General features: G+C 50.1%; 2 protein-coding genes across 4 annotated transcripts; one reads left to right on the top strand and one right to left on the bottom strand.

Moving 5' to 3' along the window:
* Positions 1 to 5,930: 5,930 nt before the first annotated feature.
* On the top strand, positions 5,931 to 9,123 carry FBXL15 (F-box and leucine rich repeat protein 15). The gene is made up of 4 exons (XM_030241338.2): positions 5,931 to 6,012; positions 6,818 to 7,068; positions 7,802 to 8,304; positions 8,627 to 9,123. Exons 2-4 carry the CDS (start codon positions 6,886 to 6,888, stop codon positions 8,814 to 8,816), a joined length of 876 nt encoding a protein of 291 aa, XP_030097198.1. The 5' UTR covers positions 5,931 to 6,012; positions 6,818 to 6,885; the 3' UTR covers positions 8,817 to 9,123.
* Positions 9,124 to 9,851: 728 nt separating this feature from the next.
* CUEDC2 (CUE domain containing 2) lies at positions 9,852 to 20,885 on the bottom strand. Of its 3 annotated transcripts, XM_050976478.1 has the most exons (10): positions 20,803 to 20,885; positions 19,881 to 20,009; positions 16,762 to 16,853; positions 15,802 to 15,945; positions 15,424 to 15,485; positions 13,855 to 13,988; positions 12,853 to 13,023; positions 12,463 to 12,524; positions 10,738 to 10,798; positions 9,852 to 10,370 (listed from the first exon to the last, which is right to left on the bottom strand). In XM_050976478.1, the coding sequence occupies exons 3-10, from the start codon at positions 16,833 to 16,835 to the stop codon at positions 10,224 to 10,226; spliced, it is 855 nt and encodes a 284-aa protein (XP_050832435.1). In that variant the 5' UTR covers positions 16,836 to 16,853; positions 19,881 to 20,009; positions 20,803 to 20,885; the 3' UTR covers positions 9,852 to 10,223. The 3 variants fall into 3 exon arrangements, with proteins under 3 accessions (XP_050832435.1, XP_018766408.1, XP_050832434.1); XM_018910863.3 differs by having other exon boundaries at positions 10,228 to 10,798; positions 15,802 to 15,898; XM_050976477.1 differs by having other exon boundaries at positions 10,228 to 10,798.
* Positions 20,886 to 23,990: the final 3,105 nt, after the last annotated feature.

The following is a 23,990-nucleotide window of genomic DNA, read 5'->3' on the forward strand; positions in this document are numbered from 1 at the left end:
GCAGCACAACAATGAACTTCCAGCTTGGAAGAGATCAGCCTGACATGTCATAGCGTCCGAACAACTGTACAGATCTAGATGAAATTTGGGTGAAGAGGGGTTAGACAAGAGCTCTTTGCCTCAGCTGGCTCCAGGAGACACTCATGCTCAGCCTGCCCTAAGGCACATGGGGCAGTCTCTAGAAAGGTGCTGTAGCTGCAGCTCCACTTGGGGTAAACACTGTAGTGCACCCCAGGGCTGCTTCTCTGAGCCTAGGTGGGGGCTGTCAGAGCCATTTCCTCTGTGATATGCTTTGTGCTAAAGTCATTGCAAAGGGTGCAAGGGCATATTCTGCCTCACGGCTGCCAAAATCAGTGGGGCTGTACTGTAGCCTCAGGGCACAGTGTTGGCCTGCAAGGGGGGACAGTCACTCCATCAACAGATAGGCTCTTCTCAACCCAACTGACTGGAAGCATTGTGGAAATAGCAACTCCAGCCACACAGGTGATGAGTTCTAGTGAAAGCAAAGGAAGCTGAACTCCCCTCACCTCCGCATTGAGGGCTCCAGGGCAACCAGTTAGGTTGCATGTGTTCCTTCAGGGCCTAGGCATAACTACATGGCTCTAATTAATGCCTTCTACCTCCAGTGCCAACACCCAACTACATCTTAGTCATATATTACAAAAGCCACTGCAGCACGAGCCAAGTCTTTAATGGGCCAATGCACTTATCTGTTATTGCACTAGACTTGTGGTTAAAGATAAATGGTGAAAACACCCCCCCCTTGGAAAGTCCTGTACAAATGCTGTTCTGTGGCTTAGTCAAGGCAAAAAGACAGTGCTGGAGATCCTTCCTGAAGCCCCTCACACCCAGACATGGAACAGGGGAGAGCAAACATGTACTGTCCTGTGCCTCTTTGCAGCTCCCCTGCATGGGACACTCATGTGGTACCGTGGCAGGATTTTTCAGGGCGAAAGACATTCTAGAAGAGGATACAGACTGCAAAATGTCTTACCAGAGAGAAGAGCCCATGCAGACTCTACATGAGGGATGGCCGCTCCCTGTCCATCTGCCAGTGTCCTACCCAGTGTCCCAGCTCCCTGCCTTATGCTGCTCCCTCTTGCAGAAGGAACAGGGGCTTGGAAGACTGGACTTGTAGAGAGGTGGTAGCAAACACTGTGTGCTGGGCCTCAGAATGAGCTGTAACAAAATATTTCTGTAATGCCCCAGGCACACCTGCTGTTACAGAAATCCTCTCAGACTCTGTCCCAGCCCCAGGCAGCACCCGCACAGGGAGCGGGCTTCCTCCTGCACCAGCATTGCTCTGTCAAGATGAAGGCAGAAATGACAGCATGATAAAACCTGTCCTGGGGACGTGGGAGGTGGGGCCTCAGCACAGCTTGAGCCATAAATAATCTCCCTACACAGCAGTTAGGGGAACAATTGTGTGGGAGTATCTCTTGGTAAAAAGATGCTCAGGCAAAGATGGTCTTGAAGGAAAGCAAGGGATTTCTGAGTGGTGGGGTGGGCTCTCCAGTGAAGACAGAGCTTCCTGGGTGCCAGCAGGTCATTCACCAGACCTGCCTCACCATGGTGAGTCACTGCACCAAAGAGACAAATTTAGTCTGAAACAACCCAAATCACTCGTACTCTGGTGTAGCCTCCCAGGACAGACTTGTGCTGCAGCACAGATCTTCAGACTGCTCTCCAGCTAATGTATGCAGCAGTAAGATGTGATCCCTTCCCCATACCTTTGGAGTCAAGATTCACATGGGGAAAGGTGAAAGGGTGTAAAGGGAAATGAGAGCAATGAATACCGAGTATTTTATACAGAAAAGAGACAGTAAGCCCAAGGCACACAGTCTGACCCAGAACAGGAAGAACACAGTCACATCCAGGATTGTGTAAAAGGCCTTGAAGGTCAGTTAGAGAGGAGTAATTACAAATATATAGCCAGAAAATTGAGCAAAATGGCTGTCATGGAAATGTGTGGAGACAAATTCAAAGGACACACTGAAAGCTTGAATGCAGGGGATTCATGAGTGGGATGCTGCAGAAACAGCCCTGTATTTCTGTTTAGCTGGGAACTTACCATGCATAATCCTCTTTCAACCTTGACTTGCAGAACTTGGTCTTGTTTTACTTCTTTTTATTTATTTTTTTTTTTTTAGTTCTGACTGTATAGTCAAATTATTTTCTGAATAAGAAGTAGGAAGGTGGCATGTATTGGGAAGAGCTGAACAGAAGTCACCATGTGTTCTTGTTTTACCAGCTTAGAAATGGTGTCTGGTTACACTGCACAATCTCAGCACTGACTGACAGCAGAGTTTACCCTATGAGCTCAGTACCTTCTCCCATGCAACCAAGAAGTCCAGCTGTGGTCCACTTCAGCCCTGAGAGTGATGTGGGCTCTCAGACTTATCCTGCAACCAGAGAAAAGATGGAGCTAGATCCTTTGAAAGAACCTGGTGAGAGTCCAAGAAAAAACAGTGTTGAGAGGCTTTACTGAACTTCTGTGGTGCTGCATTCACCTAGCTCTCATATCTAAGAGGAGTGAATACTGCAGAGCTACTGGTGTCCTTGACAAGATCTTGACAAGTTTTTTCTCCCACTTGAAACTAGTAGAAAATTGTAAAAAAAATGGCCTCAAAGTCTTTGCAAGGCTAAAGGTATTTAATTTAGCCAGCAAGGTGCCAAGCCATCATACAAGGTGACAGATCCTAGAACATTGGGATAATGTTGGCTTGGCATCATATTGACCTCCTAGAAATAAGTTGTACCCTTGCACAGCACTAGCTTCTGGAAACCCCCACAGGCTTCCAGAAATCCAGCCAATATCTGAAAAACACCTCTGACATGGAAATAACTGACTTTTCAATGTAAGGGAAAAGTCAAAAGACGTAAGTGGGGGAGATTTGCCCATTATAGCTAGATAATCAGGAGCATCTCTGGGAAAAAATCCCTTGTGTTCCTGGCTTGAGGCTAGTTCTTCTTACCACAAAACTTGCCCTCCTTCAGGGTCCACTTTCCTAAATCTCATCTCCACTTCCTAAAGGGTGAAGTGATGATCAGGCTACTTCTCAAGACTCTTCAGAAGTATAGCTGTGCATCAGCACCACTTGCAGCAGTGGAGCTGGCTGAAGTCTCTGTTCATTTCAGGGGATGTTTATGAGGTTAAAGATACTATGCTATGGCTCTGCAAGCTGCACGCACCGTATGTTTCCAAGGACTATACCAGAAAGCTGCAGCAGCAGTTGTTGTGAGCTAATCTGCTTCCTCCCCCTGGTGCTCAGCTTGGTCACTCATTACTATGGATCAGCTCATGGCCTGATGCGGTAGCCCTGCTTTTCCCCCACAGGACATTGGTGGTCACTGGGATAACAGGAGTGCCAGGGGGCTGAACAGGGTCCCCTGCATGCTGAAGGTACCTGTGCAATACACTCCCCCAGCTGTCCTGCAAGAACTGCAGGTGTCATAGCCCAGCATTCACCAGGTCCAACTCAGAAAGCTATTTTGGCAGACCTGTTTGAGGTATTACGAATCAACTAAAAATGGGCATCCAGCTGAAGCTTAAAAAGGAGATTTACAGACACCTCTCAAGAGAAATGCAGACCCAACTTTGGCAGAATATATTCCAACAGAAAGCCAGAAGCTTGCTGCAAGTCTTGATTAGCAGTATAAAGCTCTGGTTCTTCAAGCTTGTCTGCTTTGAGCTGTCCCTTCCCTGCACAACTACAGTGGATAACACTCCCCAAGCCCTGTACTGCAGTACTGTACAGCCATTTCACCACTGCTCTGCATGCAGACATGAAAACTTGACAGACATGAGCACAAAACCAGTACCTGTTTGGGATACTTACCATTGGTGTAGACCTAGGTTGCTGAGTTCACTGAACATCCTGATGGTAAAGCTGTGTCTCAGCACACACCTCAACAATACACTAACAGTCTCTGATGCTCTTTCTGCATCTGCAAACAACCTGTGGACAAAAAACAGAACAATATGAACATTTCACAGCATATCCACATCACACACATATCCATAATTCCTAGTACCTCACATATACATCTCAATAGCTGTAGCCAGCCAATGGGCCAAACCCCTCCCAGGCCAAGAGCTCTCAGGCCCTTGGGGCACTTATGAACCTTAGGCCCCAGCCAGCCTCACATCCAGCTTCTACCACTCCTGCCCATAGGCCCAGTAATTCTATACATTAAGGGGCTCTGCCAGGTGGCACTTTTCCATTTCACAGCTGGAAGTCAAGAACAGAGTGCTATCACCACAGGGAAAAAAAGAGCTGTCCCAGGACATGGCCAAGGGCATTCTTAACTACAACAGAAAATTTAAAACCCTGCATCACTTGTCCTTTAAATGAGAAATGCACTGTGCTAACTCAGAGAGCCACTGGAATCCTCGAGGAGCAGGTGCTACGTGTCCTGGGGCAGACAGTAGTTTCCCCCCAGAGGAAAGAAGACCTTTCCACAAACCAGTTTCTATGTTTTGAGGAAATGAGCAGAGCAGAGTGCATGAACAGATCATTGTTTTCCAGGAAACTTGGGAGCAGGGATTTGGGATTTGTTTACTGTCTGTGGGCCCTGCTTTTTTACCAGGTGGATTTTGTTATAGTTTCTATACCCGCAGTAATCAGCAGCTCGATGCTATGCTGCACAAGTCAGCAGGTCTCAGTCCCGAGACAGAGATGGAGCCACACGCCCTATGCCGGCTCGGCGGTGTGGTGTGCGACTGCCGCACCAACGCGGACCGGGTGCCCGCCGGTGCCCGCTCCGCAAACCGACAGCGGGGAGGAAGGAGCAGCGTCCGTTTCTACGGGGTCGTTATGGCAACTGCGCGGGCAGGAGCCCGGGCCGCTTCTCTGCGGGGACTGCGGGCAAAGGGAGGGACCCCGCCCTGTGCCCGGGGCTGCGGAGGCAGGTGGGGCACCGGCGGCCGAGCGGAGCGCGAGGAGCCGGTTGGCAGCGTGGGAGGATGCGGGCTGGGAGCAGCGGGCAGCGGGCAGCCCCGGGGCGGGGACAGCCCGGTACCGGCGGAGGAGCGGGGCCCAGTGGCTGCCGGTCGGGGATGTTATGAGAACTGTGAGCTGCAGGGATTGGCCTTTCCGGGGGATTCGTCCGCTGCTGCGAGGGGCAAGGGCTGCACAGCCCGCTGGAGGGGCCGCGGAGCCGGGCAGTTGGCTGGGGGGTCTGGCGGGGCCGTCGCTCACCGGGACCGGCGTGTCCCGGCTCCGCGTAGTGCTGAACGGACAGCGGCGCCGCGCTGCGCATGCGCGGCCGCCCGCCGGGGCCGGGGCGTGCGCCGGGACCGGGGAATGGGGGCAGCCGGCGTGCGCCGGGAAAGCGGGGCCGTGGGGAACGGCGGCGGCCGGTGTGCACCGGGCAACCGGGGCCGTGGGGAACGGCGGCAGCCGGTGTGCTCCGGGGAACCTAGGCAGCTGCGGGGCTGAGCAACCGCTGTGCGCCGGGGAATTGAGGCCGTGGGGAACTGAAGCGGCTGGTGTGCGCTGGGATCTCCCGTGCGCCGGGGAGACGGGATAGCCGAGGAACTGGGACAGGCGGTGCGCCCTGGGGAGCCAGGGTATCTGCGGGGCTGCAGCCACCGGAGTGCGCCGGGGAACTGGGGCCATGGGGACCTGGTGTGCACTGGCGATCTGGGATAACTGAGGAACTGGGACAGGCTCTGTGAGCGGGGGAGCGGCTGCGCCCCCTGAGGCACCAGAGCCGGTGTGCGCGCCGCGCCACTGGGAGCAACCTGTGGGAGTCGCTGCGACACCAGTGGGACCTGTGACCACCGTGGCCCGCTGTGCCGCCCGGCACTCCCCACCGCGGTCCGGTGCCTCTGGGCCGTTCCCGGTAGCGCGCTCCGCCGCCGGGGCGCGGCCAGGGGGCGGGGCCGAAGGCGGGGTGGCGGGGCGCGCGCACTTCCGCCCGCCGCCGTGACGTCACGGGCAGCTGCCGGTGTCCAGGGCGGGTGCGGCGCCGGATGGAGCGGCCGGGGGAGTCCCGCCGGGGCCGCAGGTACCGGGGAGCCGGGGAAAAGCAGGGCAGGGTAGGGCATTGCAAGGCAAGGCAAAGAAAAGAAACGCTGGGCTGGGCACGCTGCGGCGGGCAGCGGGACGGTGTCCTGGTCCCGGCGGCCGCCCCGCAGTGGCGGCGGGGCAGCCCGGGGGCGGCTCGGGGGCCGAGTGAGGCCCCTTGGGACGGCGGGGCAGGAATAGCCTCGGGTGAGGACCCCCGAAGTGCGGACTCTGCTGGGGCCGAGTGTAACCGCGGCCTCCAGCCGCAGCTCGGTGGGCTTTGGGCTGCCAGGACCCCTCTGCCCCTTCCCTTCGCGGCCCGAGGCCTCATCTCCGCAGCGACGCTGAACGTCCGCTCCTCGGAGGGAGGTTCCCTGCGGGGAGCCCGGAGCCTTGTTTCTTCCGCGGGAAGGTGCAAGCGCCTGGTTTCCCCCCTTGCAGGGTGCCCGAGTGGCCCGGCACTGGATGCGGGGACTGGCTGACAGGTAGAGCGATGCTCGGACGTAAATGCTGGGCACAGCTACTGTGCGACTGCTGCGGCACCGCTGCAGCAGCTTCTTGCTGCTTCGCTGAGGGACAAGGCCTCCTTCAGCAGCTGATGGAAAGCCCCACCCAAGCTCTCCTGGAGGGCACTTGTGGGCCGGTAGACTCGGATGCCTGTGCAGTGAACGTCCCAGGCTGGGGAGGTGGTGATGCAGGTGGCAGGCACGTGCCCTGCTGATGGCTAGCCAAGGGGCTGTTCCATGTGGGCTGATTGTGGGAATCATCGCTGAGTCTGAGTATTTCTTTCTGGCTGTTCCTCCTAGAGGCACCCAGCAGTAGGTGTGAGCTGATCTTGCCTGGCTTCTGCCGTAGCCTGGCTCTCTGGTGTCTGATGATGAGTGTGACCCCAACCAGGGGGTGCCTCCTGGACCTGCCCTGGGAAGACATCTTGGTTCCACACATCCTCTGTCATCTACCACTGCAGCAACTCCTGAGCCTGCAGAGGGTCAGCAAGTCGTTCCAGTCTCTCATCCAGCTGTACCTGGCCAACATGCGCTGCTTTGACTCAAGCCAGGTATTGGATGGCTCTGAGGCTGGGGGAGGACACACATTTTCTACTGCTTTGGAACTAACAGGGGAGCATCTATGTGGGGAGAAGAAACCCTTGGCAAGGAGGGTAGTTTCTGCTCAGAAGCTTGTGTTAATAGTTTAGGTGTCAAACTGGACAGATGGGCTTAGGGAGGAGAGGCAGTGATTCAGGGCCCAGCAATGCCAGTGTCTTGAGTAAGAGGCCCTGGGAGGAGTAAGCCTGGAAACCCCACCCAGGCCATTATGGGGCACTGGCTGGCAGTTTGGAGTTTTGGAGTGGCATGTCCTCACAAAAGTTGTGCAGTAGTTTGTGTCCGATGGGAGATAACTCTGTGCTTGGTCTTTAGGGAAAGTTTGTGCTATTCCTGGGAGCCACTGCTTGGGACTGGGAAAGACTGGAGTAGCTGCTATTCTTTGAGGACACAGAATGGTCTAGCAGAGATTTTTGGAGAGCCGAGGTGTGGAGCTCATCATGTGGATATAAATGCAGGAGTCATAATGTGGGATGGAGAAACCAGAGTATCATTTAGCTTGTGGCAGTAGTGTTGGCATGAGGTGAGCAAAGTCTGATGGTAGGCTTTGCCCTGGGATGAGGACAGGGGATGGCTTTGGTCACTATTGTCACAGAAATAGAGAGGAGGGGAGAGAGTATTTGGTGAGGACCAGGCTTATCTGAAACCCTGGGGGGATGCCTCATTCTTCCTGGGTTCTCCACACAGATTGGACCTGCCATCCCTCGGGCTGCTTTTGTTAACCTGTTGAAGGACAATGAAGTTCTGCAGCAGCTGGCACTCCAGAACTGCTCCGACTGGCTGACAGACCGGGAACTGCTCCCGGTCATTGGGCAGAACCACCACCTGCACCAGATCCAGCTGAAGGGCTGTGCCCAGCTCAGCCGCCACGCGCTGGTGGCCATCTCGCTGAGCTGCCCCAACCTGCGCCAGCTCTCCCTGGCTCACTGTGAGTGGGTGGACAGCCTGTCCCTGCGCAGCCTGGCTGACCACTGCAAGGCGCTGGAGGCTGTGGACCTGACGGCCTGTCGCCAGCTGAAGGACGAGGCCATCTGCTACCTGGTGCAGAAGTGCGGCAGGCTCAAGTCTCTGTCACTGGCTGTCAATGCCAATGTGGGCGATGTGGCAGTTGAGGAGACTGCCAAGTGCTGCCCAGAGCTGGAGCACTTGGACCTCACAGGGTGTCTACGAGTCAAGAATGACTCCATCAGGTACTGAGCAATGTGGGGGGCCAGGGTGGGGATGGCAGGTGTCTGGGATGGGGAGAGGAGCTTAGTCTGGGAGAGAAGCCACTAGCAGGCCCTTCAGGGGAAGCGCTGTGTGGTATTGATAGCAAATTTCCAGCATATCATGGAGGATAGGTCTGGGATCCAGATGTCCCTTGACTTTATCTTATACCACCATGGGACTGTCCCCAAAGGATGGTGTGTGTGTGGCAGTCACGAGCACTAGGCTGCTGGGAGTAAAGAGGAGTGTGAGCGGTGCACTTAGGAGTCCTGACTTGCAACTTGCATATGCTGTCTTTCTTGGCAGGGTCCTGGCTGAGTACTGTCCCAAGTTGCGCTCGCTGAAGGTCAAGCATTGCCACAATGTGGCTGAGTCCAGCTTGAGCATCCTCCGAAGCCGTGGGGTGGAGCTGGATGTGGAGCCTCCGCTGCAGAGGGCTCTTGTTCTGCTGCAGGATGTGGTTGGCTTCGCCCCTTTCATCAACCTTCAGATCTAGAACTGCTGCTGCTGGGGAGGGGGGGGACTGACACAATGCTGGGATCCCAGAAGGATGCCGGAACTGGCTGCTGTAGGGATGTGCAGAGGGAGAGGTCAGTCCCATTGGTGAGGCTGGCCTGAGTGGGGCTCACTCTTTCCTCTGGGGCTGTTTGGCAGCCACTGAGTGTTCCTAAGTGGACTTCATTGGTGCCTCTGGGGAAAGTAACTCCCTCTGCAGTGGTGTGGAAAGAGCGAGTGATTTGCAGGAACACCATGGTGCTGAACAGGTGCTTGGTCAGGCCAGCTAATATATAGGACTTATTATTTGTTGTATTTTAAATCTTTAAGCGGCAGCTGTCCAGAAAGCAGGGCAGTGTTTGATGGGGACTGTTCCCTGGGGTGGGTGTGCAGGGCATGCCAGCAGAGCTGTGGAACAAAGCAGACCAGCTGGAGCAGAAAGAATAGCTATCAACACTCCTCTTGAGAGAGGGCAGGCCCCTCTGGGTTCTGGGAGGAGGGCAGTGAACCTAGCTCCAGCTCACAGCCACTAGCTAGCCTGGCACCAAAGGACTAGCATGGCCCCAGTGCAGGCAATGTGTCTGCCCAGGCCTAGCGTGCTGGTTGAGGCTGGAACAGGGTGGAAGTTGTGCTCCAAATGGCAGTTTGACTGACAGAAAAATGCCAAACCTAGCTGTGCTGTCACTGAAAGCAGTTGGTCATTGTCATTTGTCCATTCCAGCATCTGACTTAATATTTTAGTAGTGCCCAGGCCTGGTACTGTATTTTGCTCCGTTGTGTGGCTGGAGCTTTGGCTCTCAACAGTGGTGAGAAGTGGCTGGAGCACTGACTCTGCTATCAGCTGGAAAGAGCTGCAGATTGTGTTGGCAGGGGGAGCCTACTTCTGGAGTTGAGCCTAAGCCCTTTTATCTGCTAGGCAATTAATCAAACAGCAGCTATATCTTGAGAATGTGATGAAGGGAATAATTAGAGGAAGAGAGGATGACCCTCCTCCTGTCTTTGGAGGCAGTGTTTTAAAGCATGTGCACACTCTGGCTGAACTACACACCAACTTACATCATCTTTATTAATACTGGCACTCAAGCAACAGTGCACAAAGACTTGTTAAAGAGGTTGCTGCAAAAGCACATGCCACATCTCAGATCTAAAAATGTCCCATGCAAGGAATAGCAGAGAATGCCCAGATCCTGGAGAGCCACTGCGGTGTGCCCCTGGGGGCAGAGGATACCTACACAAGGAGAGAAGTCTGTCCTCAGCCAGGTTAGTTGAGGAAGCTGAAAGCAGTGTCCTGGCTTCCAGGTTAGTTCAAGTTAGTCGCAGGTGGAGTCACCTCATTCCTAGCACCACACATGCATCCTGCCATGCCTGGCAGTGAGGTGGAAGGCTGAAGAGCAGGAGGACCTGGTTATCAGTGGAACTTATACTTCCTGGCTGGTTTTAGGCTGATGTAGGTTCTTTTCATCTCCTCACTCTCAGGCTTCTTGATGTCTTTGTACCTCTCTCCTTTTGTGCTCACCACCTGGTTATCAATATAGCGGATCAACTTCTTGGGAGCCTGGAGAGGAAAGATATGAACACCAAGTGGATGGACAGCCACACTGCTAGAGAAATGGAGGGGGCAAGCAAAAGCAGAGCTGCACTATGGGAGGTGGGTGGGTGGGCTGCTTTACCATTGTCTGTGTTGGGAATCTTGGCCAAAACTGGGAGGGATGCTATCTGACGAGGGAGCAAGAGCCATGGTAGTCAGGAAAGCTAAGAACTGACGTTTCCTGCAGCACCTTAGCTGAGCTAATCTTCCCTCTTTGACTGACAGGTTCTATGAATGGACCTGCCTTTGGCCTGCCCTGTTGTTTTTTTTTGCAGCCTGGTTTTATTTTAAACCTTGGGACATTCAAACTGCTGGTTTGAATGGGCCTGCTTACCTCTTTGGGTGGAGCTGGCCGATGTGTTTTCTGATCATCTGCACTATCCACCATCATGTATCTGAAACACAAGAAGCATTCAGTGAACACTGTAACATACATTGCTGGGGGCTACTCATATCCTATGTCCCTTGTCCCCTGGCTGGTTTGTGTCCTACTTGCCTAGATTGCAGCTAGGAAAACTTAATGTTCTTCCTCTGGGTGAAATGGGCAAGAACTATGTCATCCTTCTGGTGAGAATCTAGCGGAATTCTCCTGGAGTGGCATCCTTAGCTGCATGTGAATGGTATGGAAAACTCAGGTGGTCGAGAATGCTGATAGCCACTGCAGAACTGAGAGAGGTACTGAGCTCTGGTATGTTCTGCCATCAGGGCAGCTTTGTTCCTTCTCAGTCCAAGTGATGGCAGCCAAAGGAGACATAGGTGAGATTACAGGACCAATCTGTCTGCTTTTGCCCTGAATGATGGTGTTCCTTTCACACTCCTCCTACTTCTTGACTGTGAAAGAGGTCTGTGCTGGAAGCAACTTGATAAAAGCATCACCTCATTTCCTATGTAACTGAAACATCAGGGTCCAAGCATTTGCTTGCTGTACTGCTGAGTTGCTTCTCTGAGATTTTGGTGCTGGTTTAGCACAAGTGACCATGACTTCTCCCTCAGTAGTTAGCATAGTTACTCTTGTGTATCTTCAGCTATGGCGATCTGCTTTCTGTACCTGTGCTTGAGTGATGTTTAAAGTACAGGATGTTGCCAAAATGTCATTAAACTGAAGTTCTCAGAAACATAACAAGCTGGTGATTTTTTGTTCCCTTGCCTGTCGCACTGAAATGAGCCTGCACAGGACATGGGCAAGGACAGGGATTACTACTTCTGCCTGGATGCTGTTCTGCCTTGCTTTATCTTTCCTAGCCCATTGACTGTTATCCTGTCCCTGGGGAGAATGTAAAGTGGAAAAGATGTGGCTGGATAAACGTGTGGAAGCTGCATGCCTGCATGAGGATACTCATGAAAGATGAGATCTTAAAGCAGATAGATGAAACCACAGTGTGGGTTCTCCCATTGAGAATTAAATGCTTTTAGAAATGAATAGAGGTAAACTAATCTCAAGCTACTTTCATTCCCAAGAAGTCCATAGGAGGACTTCAGAGAGGTTTCTTCAAATGCATTGAATTCACACCTTCATCAATTGAGATTTAATCTTCCCAGTGCTGTTGTACAGGCAGTCTCTTGAAGGTATCTGTAACCTTGTTTGGACTGTCTCCAAGAATGGAGGTATGAATGAGTTACTGTAGTTCTACAGGTCACCATGTGTTTGTTACCTGAGCTGCAGCATGATGTTTGTGCCTTGAACCTTTACCCAGGACCTCAGCTAACAGCACTGTGACTTACACTGTATCTATAGGAGGCTGAAACCTTGCATGCAGCCAGTGCTGTGACCCAGCTGGTACAGGTCATGTGTTTCTGTGCCAGAGCTCTAAAAGAAACCAAACCTGTTCTGTTGTTTAGGTTTTGTGGGTTGTTTGTTTGGGTTTTTTGTGTGTATGTGTTTGGTTGGTTGGTTTTTTCTTTTTTTTTTTATTTCTTTCCAGATGATGATTGTATTTGTGCTTAGATGTGTTCAGCCAGTACCCACACCTAGTTCTTTATAGACCACATTGTTCCCCAAACTGCTACCTCTTCACTGATTTGGAGAAAAACAAGGGGTTCTTTGCTGCTGGGTACTTACTTCTGTAAGATGACCTGTTTTAGTTCCTCGTGATTGGGTGCTCTGCGGGGCCGTGCCAGTTCCTGGGAGGAGACAAGTTGGTGTATAAATAATACAACAGGGCATACAGCTTACCTGCTAGCTCAGTGAACCCAGCTGCTGGTGGAACACTCCGGGGGGAAAGGGGTGCCAGTCACAGCTCCACTGGCGTGCTGCCTTGGTGGGCACAGCCTATACTAAGAGAGCCAGAGGAGGGAGAGGAGCTGTTGCTCTGCATGATCCTCCTGGCTTATTTTGCATAAAGTTTGTGCAGTCAAAATTTCTGTTTGTAACAGACAGCTGTGACACTTGTATGTCCCTGAGCTCTGCCCTGCTCCTTGATCCACTGCCATCCTGGTCAGAGTACAGTACCTTCACACTCGCACCTGCTGGGCCAATTTCCACCTTCTCCTCCACAATTAACTGCACTGCCTCTTCCAAGTTCCCCAAGGTCATGGCGAGAGCCTTCTCTGCCTGGCTCACAGTACAGGCTGGAAACATCTCCAGTAGCAGCTCCACCCCATCCTTCAAGTCAGCACCTTCCTAGTTGGAGAAAAAGACAGAGGTAAGTTGGGGATGCAGTGAGGAGAGGGCTACTGAAAAGGGCCTCTGTTTTTCATAGTCAGGAAATTCAGCTTGCCCTTCGCTGAAAGCTCTCTCCTTACCATCATTACTAAACCTGATTCCTGAAGCTAACAGGGGACGGTATCTTTGGAAAGACCAAGTCCTCTCACTCTCCTTTAATCTTCTCCCTCTGTATTTCACCTTGCTTTAAAGGAGGGCTCCTGTAACCTGACTCATCTGTGTGGCCATACTTAAGAGTGAGCTTCCTGGACCCTGTAGTGTGAATGCCTGACTCCTGCCCACCTTGTGAAGTTATATGTACTTTGATTAGAAAGGAAAGGGGCTGCTAAACACTGACCTGATGCTACATCAGAAGGCATCACCATAGCAGCATTTGCTAGAATGCTGTAGACACAGAATGCTTGTACTGCAGAGCAGGAATAGATCAGTACTGGAGAAACAGCAAGCAGGGTGTAGGGGAGGAAGGTGGGGTTGATGTAGAAGGTACTGCAGTACCTGTAGCTGCTGTGGGATCTCTGAAGGCACTGGGACAGGCTTTCTCAGCCATTGCTCTTGCTTACCCTTTCCAGCCACTGAAAAGGATGAGCCAGAGCATTGGCTCACAGTCTGTCAGCACATAATTTTCTGACAGTCTTGCTCAGGCCATACAGTGGTGAAGATCATGGACAAAAGTGATGCTGTGTCACAGCCTATGCTGTTCAGAGGTGGAAAATGCCCTCAGGTGGTGCTGGTAGCCTAGGGCTGTGTGACTGTCCCCAGTGTTCCTGCTCCTCTGCGGGGTACTCATACCTGGGCCCCGGCTCCGTCTGTTAGAGTGCACAGTCTTTCCCCGTTGCAGGCTCCAGCTCCAGCCTCCTGGCCCTTGGTGAGATCTTCAGAGGATGCTTCACTCCTGCTTTCCACAGCCTTTTGGCCAAGTTTTTCTTAAAGACACAGTGATATCTCCTGAGGAACAGTCCCACTAAGGCTAGAGCTCTGTGCTTTCTGTTGGCATTACATTGCTAGTGCATTGTGTGCCAAAGTAAATCTCTTCTTAAGTGACAATACTTGGAAGCACTACTGTTTCTCCTGGCCTCAGCAGGGATGGCTGCAGCTCTGCTCCCACTGATCTGCAGGAAGCCAGTGCTAGCACAAGCTGGAGTGCCTGAGTTCTACATTTCCAGGCTGTAAAGGGCATGGGGTGCTTGCAATTTCAGTTATACTTTTTAATTCTCAGTCCACTAGTGCTTCGGTTGTGGATACTTCCATTTCTAAGAATTCCCTGGTATTTGCTCTTTGAACTAAGGTGTAGTTTTGATTTTAAACTTGGGAATACACTGTGGTAGTCCCCAGGCTGCATGCAAGCCAGCACATCCTGTGATCAGGTTACTCTGATGCATCTCTTTTTTTACAGGCTCTTTTTCCCACTGTACGAAGAACCATGTCACTTTTGTTCTGTCCTAAGACTGGAATGGTGCTTTCCTTCCACACTCTGGCTACATCAGGATCCTCAAAGGGTAGGATGCAGGGGAACAGAGCAGAAGATTTTGTCAAGTTCAAGAAAGAAGCAAGTAAGATTAAAGACAGGACTGTCTATTCTACATTGTGTAGCCTTCTGGCAAGAGAGCAGTGATGTTGCTAGACCAGCAAAACTCAGACTGGTTATGTCCTGAAAGGTTTGATATCCAGTCACTGCAACCTGTCTGTTCTTTAGTGGAAAGTACCCATGGAACTAATTGATATAGCAATCCAGCTGGCCTGTGAATGCTGAGGTTAGAAAGGGCCATTGACACAGCGTAGTCTTCTGCAGTCCTGCATAGTGCAGGTCAGAGCACATCATTGATTTTGCATCTGTGCCAGGGTTCATGGATGAACAGGAAGTGAGCTTTGAGGATGCTCAAAGTTAGATGTGATACATGTATTCAGCTGGATACCCTATGTGATGATGCACCTGATAAAGGCTGCCCGGTGGTAGAGCCACTTAGGCAGATGGCTATCAGAGGCAGGCAGAAATCCTCTTTCAGAATTAACTTACAGCAGAATTTCAACAAGCAGCCCTGAAGTGGCTATTTCTTTCTTATTACTCTGGCTTTGATCTCTATAGAGGCATTTGGAGAATTGATCAAGTGTTTTTCACTTCAGTGTGTCTTGGACAGTATTCCATGTGACTCCAACCTCCCATATCCCATTTGTTGATGCGAAAAACTGAGTGAATGTTGGAAAAAAACCCCAAGCCTGTCAATCATTTTGGGCTACCTTTTAAGTTCCTAATTGTGGCAAAACAACTTTGTACTTTTTCTGTGACATTGTTCAACTCCAAATATTAAGACTAAAAACATGTACAGATCTTCTTGTGCTGACACTATTTGTGTAACTCACCTTTGTTGCGAGCTTCACCCAGCCTTTCTGAGAGGGAGAACATCATTTCACAAACATCCCCACTGCAAGAGACAGAAGCTGTATAATAAGCATGAGGAATAAATGCACTAGCCTATCCTACTTGGCTACCATTTTACAGAAAGACAAGGCTTGATGGGAAGCCCAGTAAAATCAACTGGTATTTCAGAGGCCCTGCTTGCAAACTATATTAGGATTAGCATCTGTGTATTCAGGCAAAGAGTGAGTTATCATGATGGCTCAGGTTTAGTACTAATACATTTTCAACTGGGTATAACAAAAGAATTTGTAGTACTGGGGGTCTTGGGGCCAGGCCCCCGATGTATGGCATGTACATACAAACCAGTAACAATCACATACCTGTGGATTTCTGCAAAACCAGGGATATATGCCTCCATCATTTCCACAAAGGTGTCCATGTCAAAAGTCTCTTCAGAGGACTCTGGTGAGCCCAGCTCTTCCAGGACACCCGTGATATAAGAGAAGAAAACATCATCCATCCCACTGGAGACAAAAAGAACACAGACAGCAGGAACAACAGGCCCATTTTTTCCTTTCTCTTCCCTCCCCATTCTGCCTAACCTTGTGTCTTTCTAATACAGCAGCAGCTGACTGTAGGTTATGAGGAGATACCACCCCTAAGACCAAGTAGCAGGTGGTCCATGGTTGAGAGGGAAGCATTAACTGATAAATAGTGCATGTGGTCCTACTTCCTAGGCAGCACTGAATGAAAGCCCCAGCATGTGTTCCAGAGGCCGTGCTCCTGTGGGTGCTTCAGCTGAGCTAACCAAAATATTCCAAATGTTCGAGACCTTGGCTGTTCTATATTGACTGGTATTTCAGGTGAGGTCGTCATATTCTGTTAAGTTACACTTTCTGTGGAATACAGTTCTCTGCTTGCTGCTCTCCACGCTTGTGTCACTGCTGCCACCAGCTGCAGAACTCGCTGCTGTGTTCCAGCCTCAAGGTGGCTGTATCTCTGCATACAGACAGAGCTCAAAATAGGGAGAGGCCTGACATAGATGATCCTGCTCAGAAAGCCATTTGGGAGTGCTCTGGAATGAAGGAAATCCCATATCCTAATGGGCATTACTGGACAGGAAATTAATCATCTTGGTCATCAAAGAAATGCCACTGCTAGATTGCAATGCTGAACTATACTTGTTCCAGCATTCCCATCAGAGCCTGTGCAAATTACCTACATCCTGGATCTGACTTAAGAGAGCGCAACACCAAGTACAGGAAAACGACAGAATTCAGTATAATGCACAGAGTGACAATGCAGGAGCAACGATACTGGAACTGCCCATCTCAACGTACCTAAGATCTGCTGCAGGAATGTGGGACTGGATGAAGCATGTCAGTGTGTCTTGAATGATTCTTTCAATCTCCATGTCTCTCTAAGCCTTTTCCTTAAAAAAAAAAAAAAAAAGAAGGAAAAAGAAAACTCCATGTAATTATAACAAAATTAAAATAACAAGATCAAAATGCAGGTATGGTATAGGCAAGTGTGCTCTTCCCATGAAAACAATTCACAGACTTCTCCAATGTCTTGTTGTCTTGTCATCTCTGGGTAACAGCAGGCAAAGATATCCATAAAAAGCTGCAGTATGAGGATCCACTGGAAAAAGGAGCCCAATATCTTGGACCCCTCCTGACTGTGTTGATACTGTCAGTATGCAGCTGTACCATACATTTAAAAAGTCCACTCTGGGAAGGAAAACTGGAAATGCAGATGTGTCCAGCTGCAGGAACCAGGGACCCCTTCTGAGCTGGAAGACTGTGCTGTCCAGTGAGGAAGAAACAGGGAGTGAGCTTGGACACTCCCTGCAGAAAGGGGTGGACCTTCCAGCTAAGAGCATTTGCAGTGATGCTTGGACTTGACTCAGGAATGAGTGGGAGGAAGGGTAATGTCTCCTAAAGAAAGGACATCCTAGAGTATATTTTACAGGGAAATACCAAGCAGGGCACAGGCAAGTAGTCTGCCAGCCAAAATATCAAAGGTCTTCAGGTCAGGCATAGGCTGCCAATGGAATCCTGCCCAAACAGGAGCCCGTTGTTGTGCTTGGTAAATGAACCATTCTAGAGTTGATGCAGCTGCAACAAGGGGCACTTGATAGCCCAAAACTCAGGGGAGTTCTAAGAATCACAGAGCTCCTACAGAAGCAGTGGCAGAAGGGGGCTGCCCACAGCCCTGCTTTGGCTATCAGTACTGAGCCTGGACTGAATGGGGTGGAAAAAAAGCTGTTTCTAAACTATTCCTTCCCCTTAGGGTCTACAGAGCTCCTGGGTGGACAAATTCCAAGTTCTTCCCAGGAAGGAAACCAGCCTTGCATTTAGAGAAACTGTTATGGTCATTGGCCAGAGAGATTCCAAGGGTCATCATGCTCCCATCAGTGCAGCTGTCTCATTTTAACCACACTAGGCCCTGACAGCCTGTTTGACACAGCATTCGTGGAACAGTCATACAGCTTACTAACAGACAATTCTGGTGTCCCATGGGAATCAGAAAGGTTTGGCATTTCTCTAGATGAGTCTTCCAGAGTTAGCAGCATATAAACAAAACCACCCCATGACACTCAGCCAAATTTAGAATTATGTAACTCGGGCCATCAAAACTCCTTCTGCATTAAACCTTCAAATGCTACACTTCTTCTAGTTAAGGGGGAGATTCACTAGGAGAGCTTATCCTATGTGCTCAGTTTTGTGTGAGAGTGATTTACAATGCACAAAATGATCTACAACCCAAAGGCAGGAGAAATCACTCTCCTGAGAGCTCAGTTTTTCTGAAAAGATGTTACCATACTTCTAAACTTCTGGCCATAATTACAATGTGGGTTTTAAGATCACTTCACTAGTTGTTGCTGATTCAAATAAATCTGTGAAAGTCCTTTTGCATTTCTTATTGCAATATCGGTTTCTGTGTAACATGTTGCACAGAATCTATTTTTAAAAGCATATGATGAAATGATACTCCTATTGCTCTGCTCACAGCTACAGCCTTACAGTTTTGCACTGTCAGAACACGAGACCTTCAGCTCCTGAAAATCCCCGTCATTTTCTGACAGACCCCAGTCTTTAAACACTGGGGTTTTTTATCACGGAATGAGCAGTGGAGCACTGTATGTCATCTCATTAAGACAGGCTTAGTTTGAAATGCCAGGAGTGCTTATTTGAATCACATAACATCGCATGGCAGATGTATTTCCTCACCTCAGGCAGAGAAAAGTCATATCAGTTCTCAAATTGTGAATGTGAAAATTATTAGTTTTCTGTATTAGATACTTTGGCCAGTTTCCCACCCTACTTTCACTCCTGAGAACCTAGCAATCTAAACAATCTCCATCCCCTTGTATTCTCCTTCCCAACGTGTTAATGTCAAATTTATTTTGTTTGCTTGGTGGGGCTTTTTGTAAAACAAATGTAGAAATAATATCCCTCTAAAAGTACCATTGCTCTTGTGGTGTATGAAATAGGTACTTATGTTATATTGAAGAACAGTTGATATGAAGCTGTCTTCCTCAAAAAAAAAAAAAAAAAGGCAAGAAACTGAACTGTTGGCATACAGCTAGATTGTTTTGGAAGGCTCTTTCAGCTCCAACTTCAGTAATCATTCTCAAATGGTGAGCGTGATGGAATGGGAATGACTGTGAGCCTTGGACTTTTTACTAACAAGACAGACTTGAGCAATTTAGAAGAATGTTTCTGAACTAAGGAACTGTATATCAACTTTTATGGGATCATAAATTTGCCTACCGATGACTAGAGGTTTCTGCAAGTGGAAGGAGGTGGGTGTTGTATCCTTGGATGTTTCTCAGAACAGGTTAGAGCAAGTTTATGTAAATCTGATCTGAGAAGGTTCATTTAGCTCAAGTGTCAGTGAGTGAATAATGGGACAGGGATGGTTCACTGATCTCTGAAATTTTTTTCTGAAAAGGCACAAAGCATGTCTTATGCTGCTTGGTGTATCTGTGCTTGGGGAAGTGCATTTCTCTGGGATATAAGGCACTCTCAGTGGAGCCTGTGACATACAGACTCAGAGGGAACGTCTCAAAAGACGTGCAGGACAGAGAATGAGCAATGGCTATGCTCCACTGAACTACTTAACTCAAACTTTGCTAGCTTAAAAGAAAACTTTCCAGGCTAAATGGCAGTTTACAGACAATTTTAGTGCATCTATTTTTGTTTTTCTTGCTAAAGAAGTCCCTGAAAGTGCTTTCACAGGGTGGCTGCTAGGGAAAGCAGGCTGAGGTCACTATGAATGTTAACACAATTAACTGCTTAATGCTCTAAAATGAATATAAGACTTTTGTTCATAGCTTGGTCCCAGAAAACTACAGTGATAGAAGATAATAATGCCAGTGGCCAGACTCTGCCTTCCCCTCTAGATCTACACTGGAAAGCTGCACCTGGATAGTCTGCTGACACAGGGCCCTTACCGGAGCAGGTATGTCACCTGTGCGAGTCTTCGGCTCACGGCCACTGTTTCTGAAGCCACTTCAGTGCCTGCAGAGGAGTTGACAGTCCATCCTATGACTGCCAGGCTCAAGCCATGAATGAGGGAACTCCTTTATGGGAAAGGAAAGCTGAATTAGCTGAAGCAGGAGCACAAGAGAATCATTCTGTATACTGGTGTCTTTATGCTTTATATCATTTATGACCATCTCTCCTAATGCAGAGGGTACAGCTTTATTCTTTGGAATAAAATGTACTTTGTGAAAGGATAACGTGGCTGTGAGAAAGGTATACCTGTCACCCTTCAAATTCACTGCGATGCCACAATGTTTTGACCCACAGTTCATGAAGCAAGGCCAGCAGCGGTCCCTGCACATCACCAACATACTCCAAAAGCACTGGTGGCCTCATCGCCATGGCCAAGCAGAAGTTCCCTCGAGGCTCTAAGGAGACACCCCGGAGAGCGAGCACCGGTGTTCCCGTTGCGCAGGTCACCCCGGCCGGAGCCCCAGGGGGGGAGCGGCGACAGGGGCTGGGCGGCTTTCACTGCTCTCGGGCTGCTCTCCGCCACCGGCGGGCCATATTCCCTGTGGGGGCTTGACAGCGAGGCCGCAGAGTTCCCCGAGCACGCGGTGCACGGACCGGGACGCCCCCCCCGCCGCGCCGCCGCACCGTGGGTCGATCCCCGTACCGCAGAGGCTGCGCCTTACCCTGCCCGGCCCCCTGGCCCGTCTCCCGTCTCCCGCCCCCCGCGCTGCGGATCCCGGAGAGCCCCTCCCGGGTTCCCCGGGCTCCCCGGCACTATGTCCCGGGTCCCCAGTCCCTTATCCCGTATCCCACATCCCGGGTCCCCGCGGGCAGGGCGAAAACGGGCGCGCGCCACCGCCGCCGGGGGTTAGCGGTCACCTGATCGCCCGCGCGCCCCCGCCGCGCCGTCCTCCTTGCGCGCGGGGCCCGCGCGGCGCGCTTGAACGCGTCACGTGGCCGCGCCAGCAGCCGAGGCGCGCGCGGCCCGGCAGGGCGGGGCAGGGCAGGGCGGCTGCGCACTGCCGCTCCGCGCGCCGCCGCTCCTCGCGCCGCCATCGTTGCTGTGGGCAGTGGCCGGGCAGGCTCCGCGCGGTGGCGGCGCTTGGGGGAGTCCTCCTCGGAAAAGGCTCCCAGGAACTCTCATCCTTGCCAAGTGCCAGAGACGCGTTTCCTGCTGCAAGTAGCACGCTTTCGGGTTTTTGTGTGGGCCAGGCTGGTGTTTGGGCCAGGCTGCCCAGCTCTTCGGTCAGCCAGAGCTCCGTCACGGGATGCTCCCCAAGCAGCCGCCCTAGTGCAGTCTCCGGGCTAAAAACTCACCCACCACACCCAGGCTCGACGAGCTGCTGAATTATCATCCATTCTGCCAGTCTGCAGGATTGCTGTGTGTCTAGGGCAGGCTCAGGCCGTTCAAGAATCACAGAATCATCTGGGTTGGAAAGATCTGTGAGATCACCGAGTCCAACATGTGACCACGTACCGACCTGAGAGAGCCGCAGAGCTGGATGCGGACAGAAGCAGAGCGGGACGGGGGGACAGGAGCAGAGCGGGATGGGGGGAACAGGAGCAGAGCGGGATGGGGGGAACAGGAGCAGAGCGGGATGGGGGGAACAGGAGCAGAGCGGGATGGGGGGAACAGGAGCAGAGCGGGATGGGGGGAACAGGAGCAGAGCGGGATGGGGGGAACAGGAGCAGAGCGGGATGGGGGGAACAGGAGCAGAGCGGGATGGGGGGACAGGAGTGCGGCTCTTTCCTGCTCGCTGGCTGCACTCGCCCGTCCCCAGTCAGGTGAGCTGCTCGCTGCTCTGCCTGGTCTAACAACGCAGTGCTCCTTAGAGCACCTTTGGAGAGCTAACTCTCTTATGCCAGGTGCTTCTTCAGAAAAACCCTAAAGCAGCAAGGCATAGTTGTTCTCCGACTCATGCTCCTCAGTCATGTGTTTCTAAATACCCAGCGAATGAGCCTGATTCTGACTTTAGCAATTAGAAAAAAAAAAAAATCCAGGGTAATGCCAGCTGGGTAGGGAACATCACACTCACTCCAGTGTTACTAAGAGCAGAGTCTGTTTCCATTGCTTATTTCTTTTGAAATGTACATACATTCCTCCACTGGCACTGTACGAATATACCTCATTGTAAGATTATCCACTGCTTTTAATTTCTTCTGCTTTCGACTGTTTTTAGCTGCACTTATCCATACTTTAACCGGAAGTAATGAACTATGCTCTATTATCTTTCCTTCCATCTGTGTTTTTGCCTTAGTTTGGTAAACAGTTTGAAATCTTCTACCAAGCCTGCTATTTCTAGGTTTCAAATTGTGTGACACATTGTGTGAAGAATATGCTGAAAATGAAGCTGCTTCTAGAGCAGGCTTCATCACAGTGAAGTGGAAGGGGAATTTTTGAAGAAAATGAAGTAGCACATGTAAAACCTGGTCCTGGGGTAACTTTATGATGCTGAATTTTATCCCCATTTGTCTGTTTATCCCAGAAATAAGTTTTGTGCTTTTAAAACTGGTTCCAAAAGTGAAGGGGGGGAGAAGAAGCACACGGTTTGTTTGCAGAAACTGCACAAGCTCCCCCGCATTCTTTCTCACGGATTGTGTTGTCTGCAGCACGGACAGCAGGAGACAGCACTTCTTTGCATCTAGTTAATTTTTTTTAACTAGCTGAGGCAGAGAAGTTCTCCAGACAGTGACTTTTCTTTTTCTTGGCACTGATCAATCTTGTTTTGGACCGAAAACCCGGGAAAAACACTGGGAAAACACTGGAAAAGCACCAGGAACTCAGCCTGTGGCCCACCAGGGCCCAGGACTTTATTTCCCAATGCAGGAGGACCGATAAGAGACTGAGCAAGTCGAGCTACATGCCACAGAAAGAACTCTCTGAATTTGCCTTTCTTCAGAGCAATGAGAAATTCCGTTGTTTCATATTTTTATTTTTTTTGTGTTTGTAAGTTCTTGGCTTGTTAAATAAACAGGTTTTTTTCACTTTTCTCCAAGGAAATATTTCCCATACTGGTGAGTAGGAGGGGCTGCTTGAATCTGTTTTCTAGAGGGACCTCACTTGGAAGTTTACTCCCAAATTCACCCTAAACCAGGACAAGCCCTTAGAAATTGACAATTTTTAAAGCTATGACAAACAATTGCAGTTACCCTGTTTGACCTAACTTCCCTCATCAATTCTTAACTGAATTAGAACAGACATTCCTAAACTATGTTATGTTAAGAGGTTCTACCGGCGTTTTCCAGGTAGTTCATGGCATCCTGTTCATCAGCAGAATGTAGGGATTTGTTCATCCTCAGTCTGCTTTGTCATTTCTTTGGCTCACTTGGAAGCCTTGAGGCCCATAAGAAGTTTTCAGAATTCTCAGATACTGTCAGTTTGGACAATTTGAAAATTCTTACAAATCCTATGATTTTTGTATCACAGATTTCAGAACAACAACAGACTGGACCTCTGTTTGTTGTTTCTTTTCTACAACCAAGACTTCAAAGGTGACCATCAGCTGGGACAATGATGGGAGGAGAAAACTAGACTGGACTTTGAAGCAGAGGTGTGAGAAATCTAAGTCACAATACCACTGAGATTCTCTTATAACTATTTAAACTTCTTAGTTGTGTGCACTGAGTACTAGGAAGTAGTGGCTTCTTTTAGTGTACTTTTTTGCATTTTGATATTTCACCTTCCCACCTCACTCTAAACCAAATTGATGCAAGAGAGTGGGATTTTTTAAATTACAGTAATGGAAGAGGACTAGTCTTGTAGTACTGGTAATAGATACCAGAAAAAATATGGCATCTAATATCTCCCCAATTTTAAGTTAAATGCAGAGAGGTTTGACCTAAAGCTCAACAAAATCTCCACAGGGATTCCCTATACAAGCACACAAAATACACCCTTCATTGAGAGTCCAGGGAGAAGGAAACAACAGCACAGGAAATTGTTCTTGGAGAACCCTTCTACTTGTCAGTCACAGCCTGTTGCAAACCAGAAAGGTTAACACACCATCTTAATTACTTGATAGGATTCATATTCCTTCACAAATGTGATGAATAATCCAAGTGTGTTG

The sequence above is a fragment of the Serinus canaria genome, chromosome 6 (genome assembly GCF_022539315.1).
Source record: "Serinus canaria isolate serCan28SL12 chromosome 6, serCan2020, whole genome shotgun sequence".
NCBI lineage: Eukaryota > Metazoa > Chordata > Aves > Passeriformes > Fringillidae > Serinus > Serinus canaria.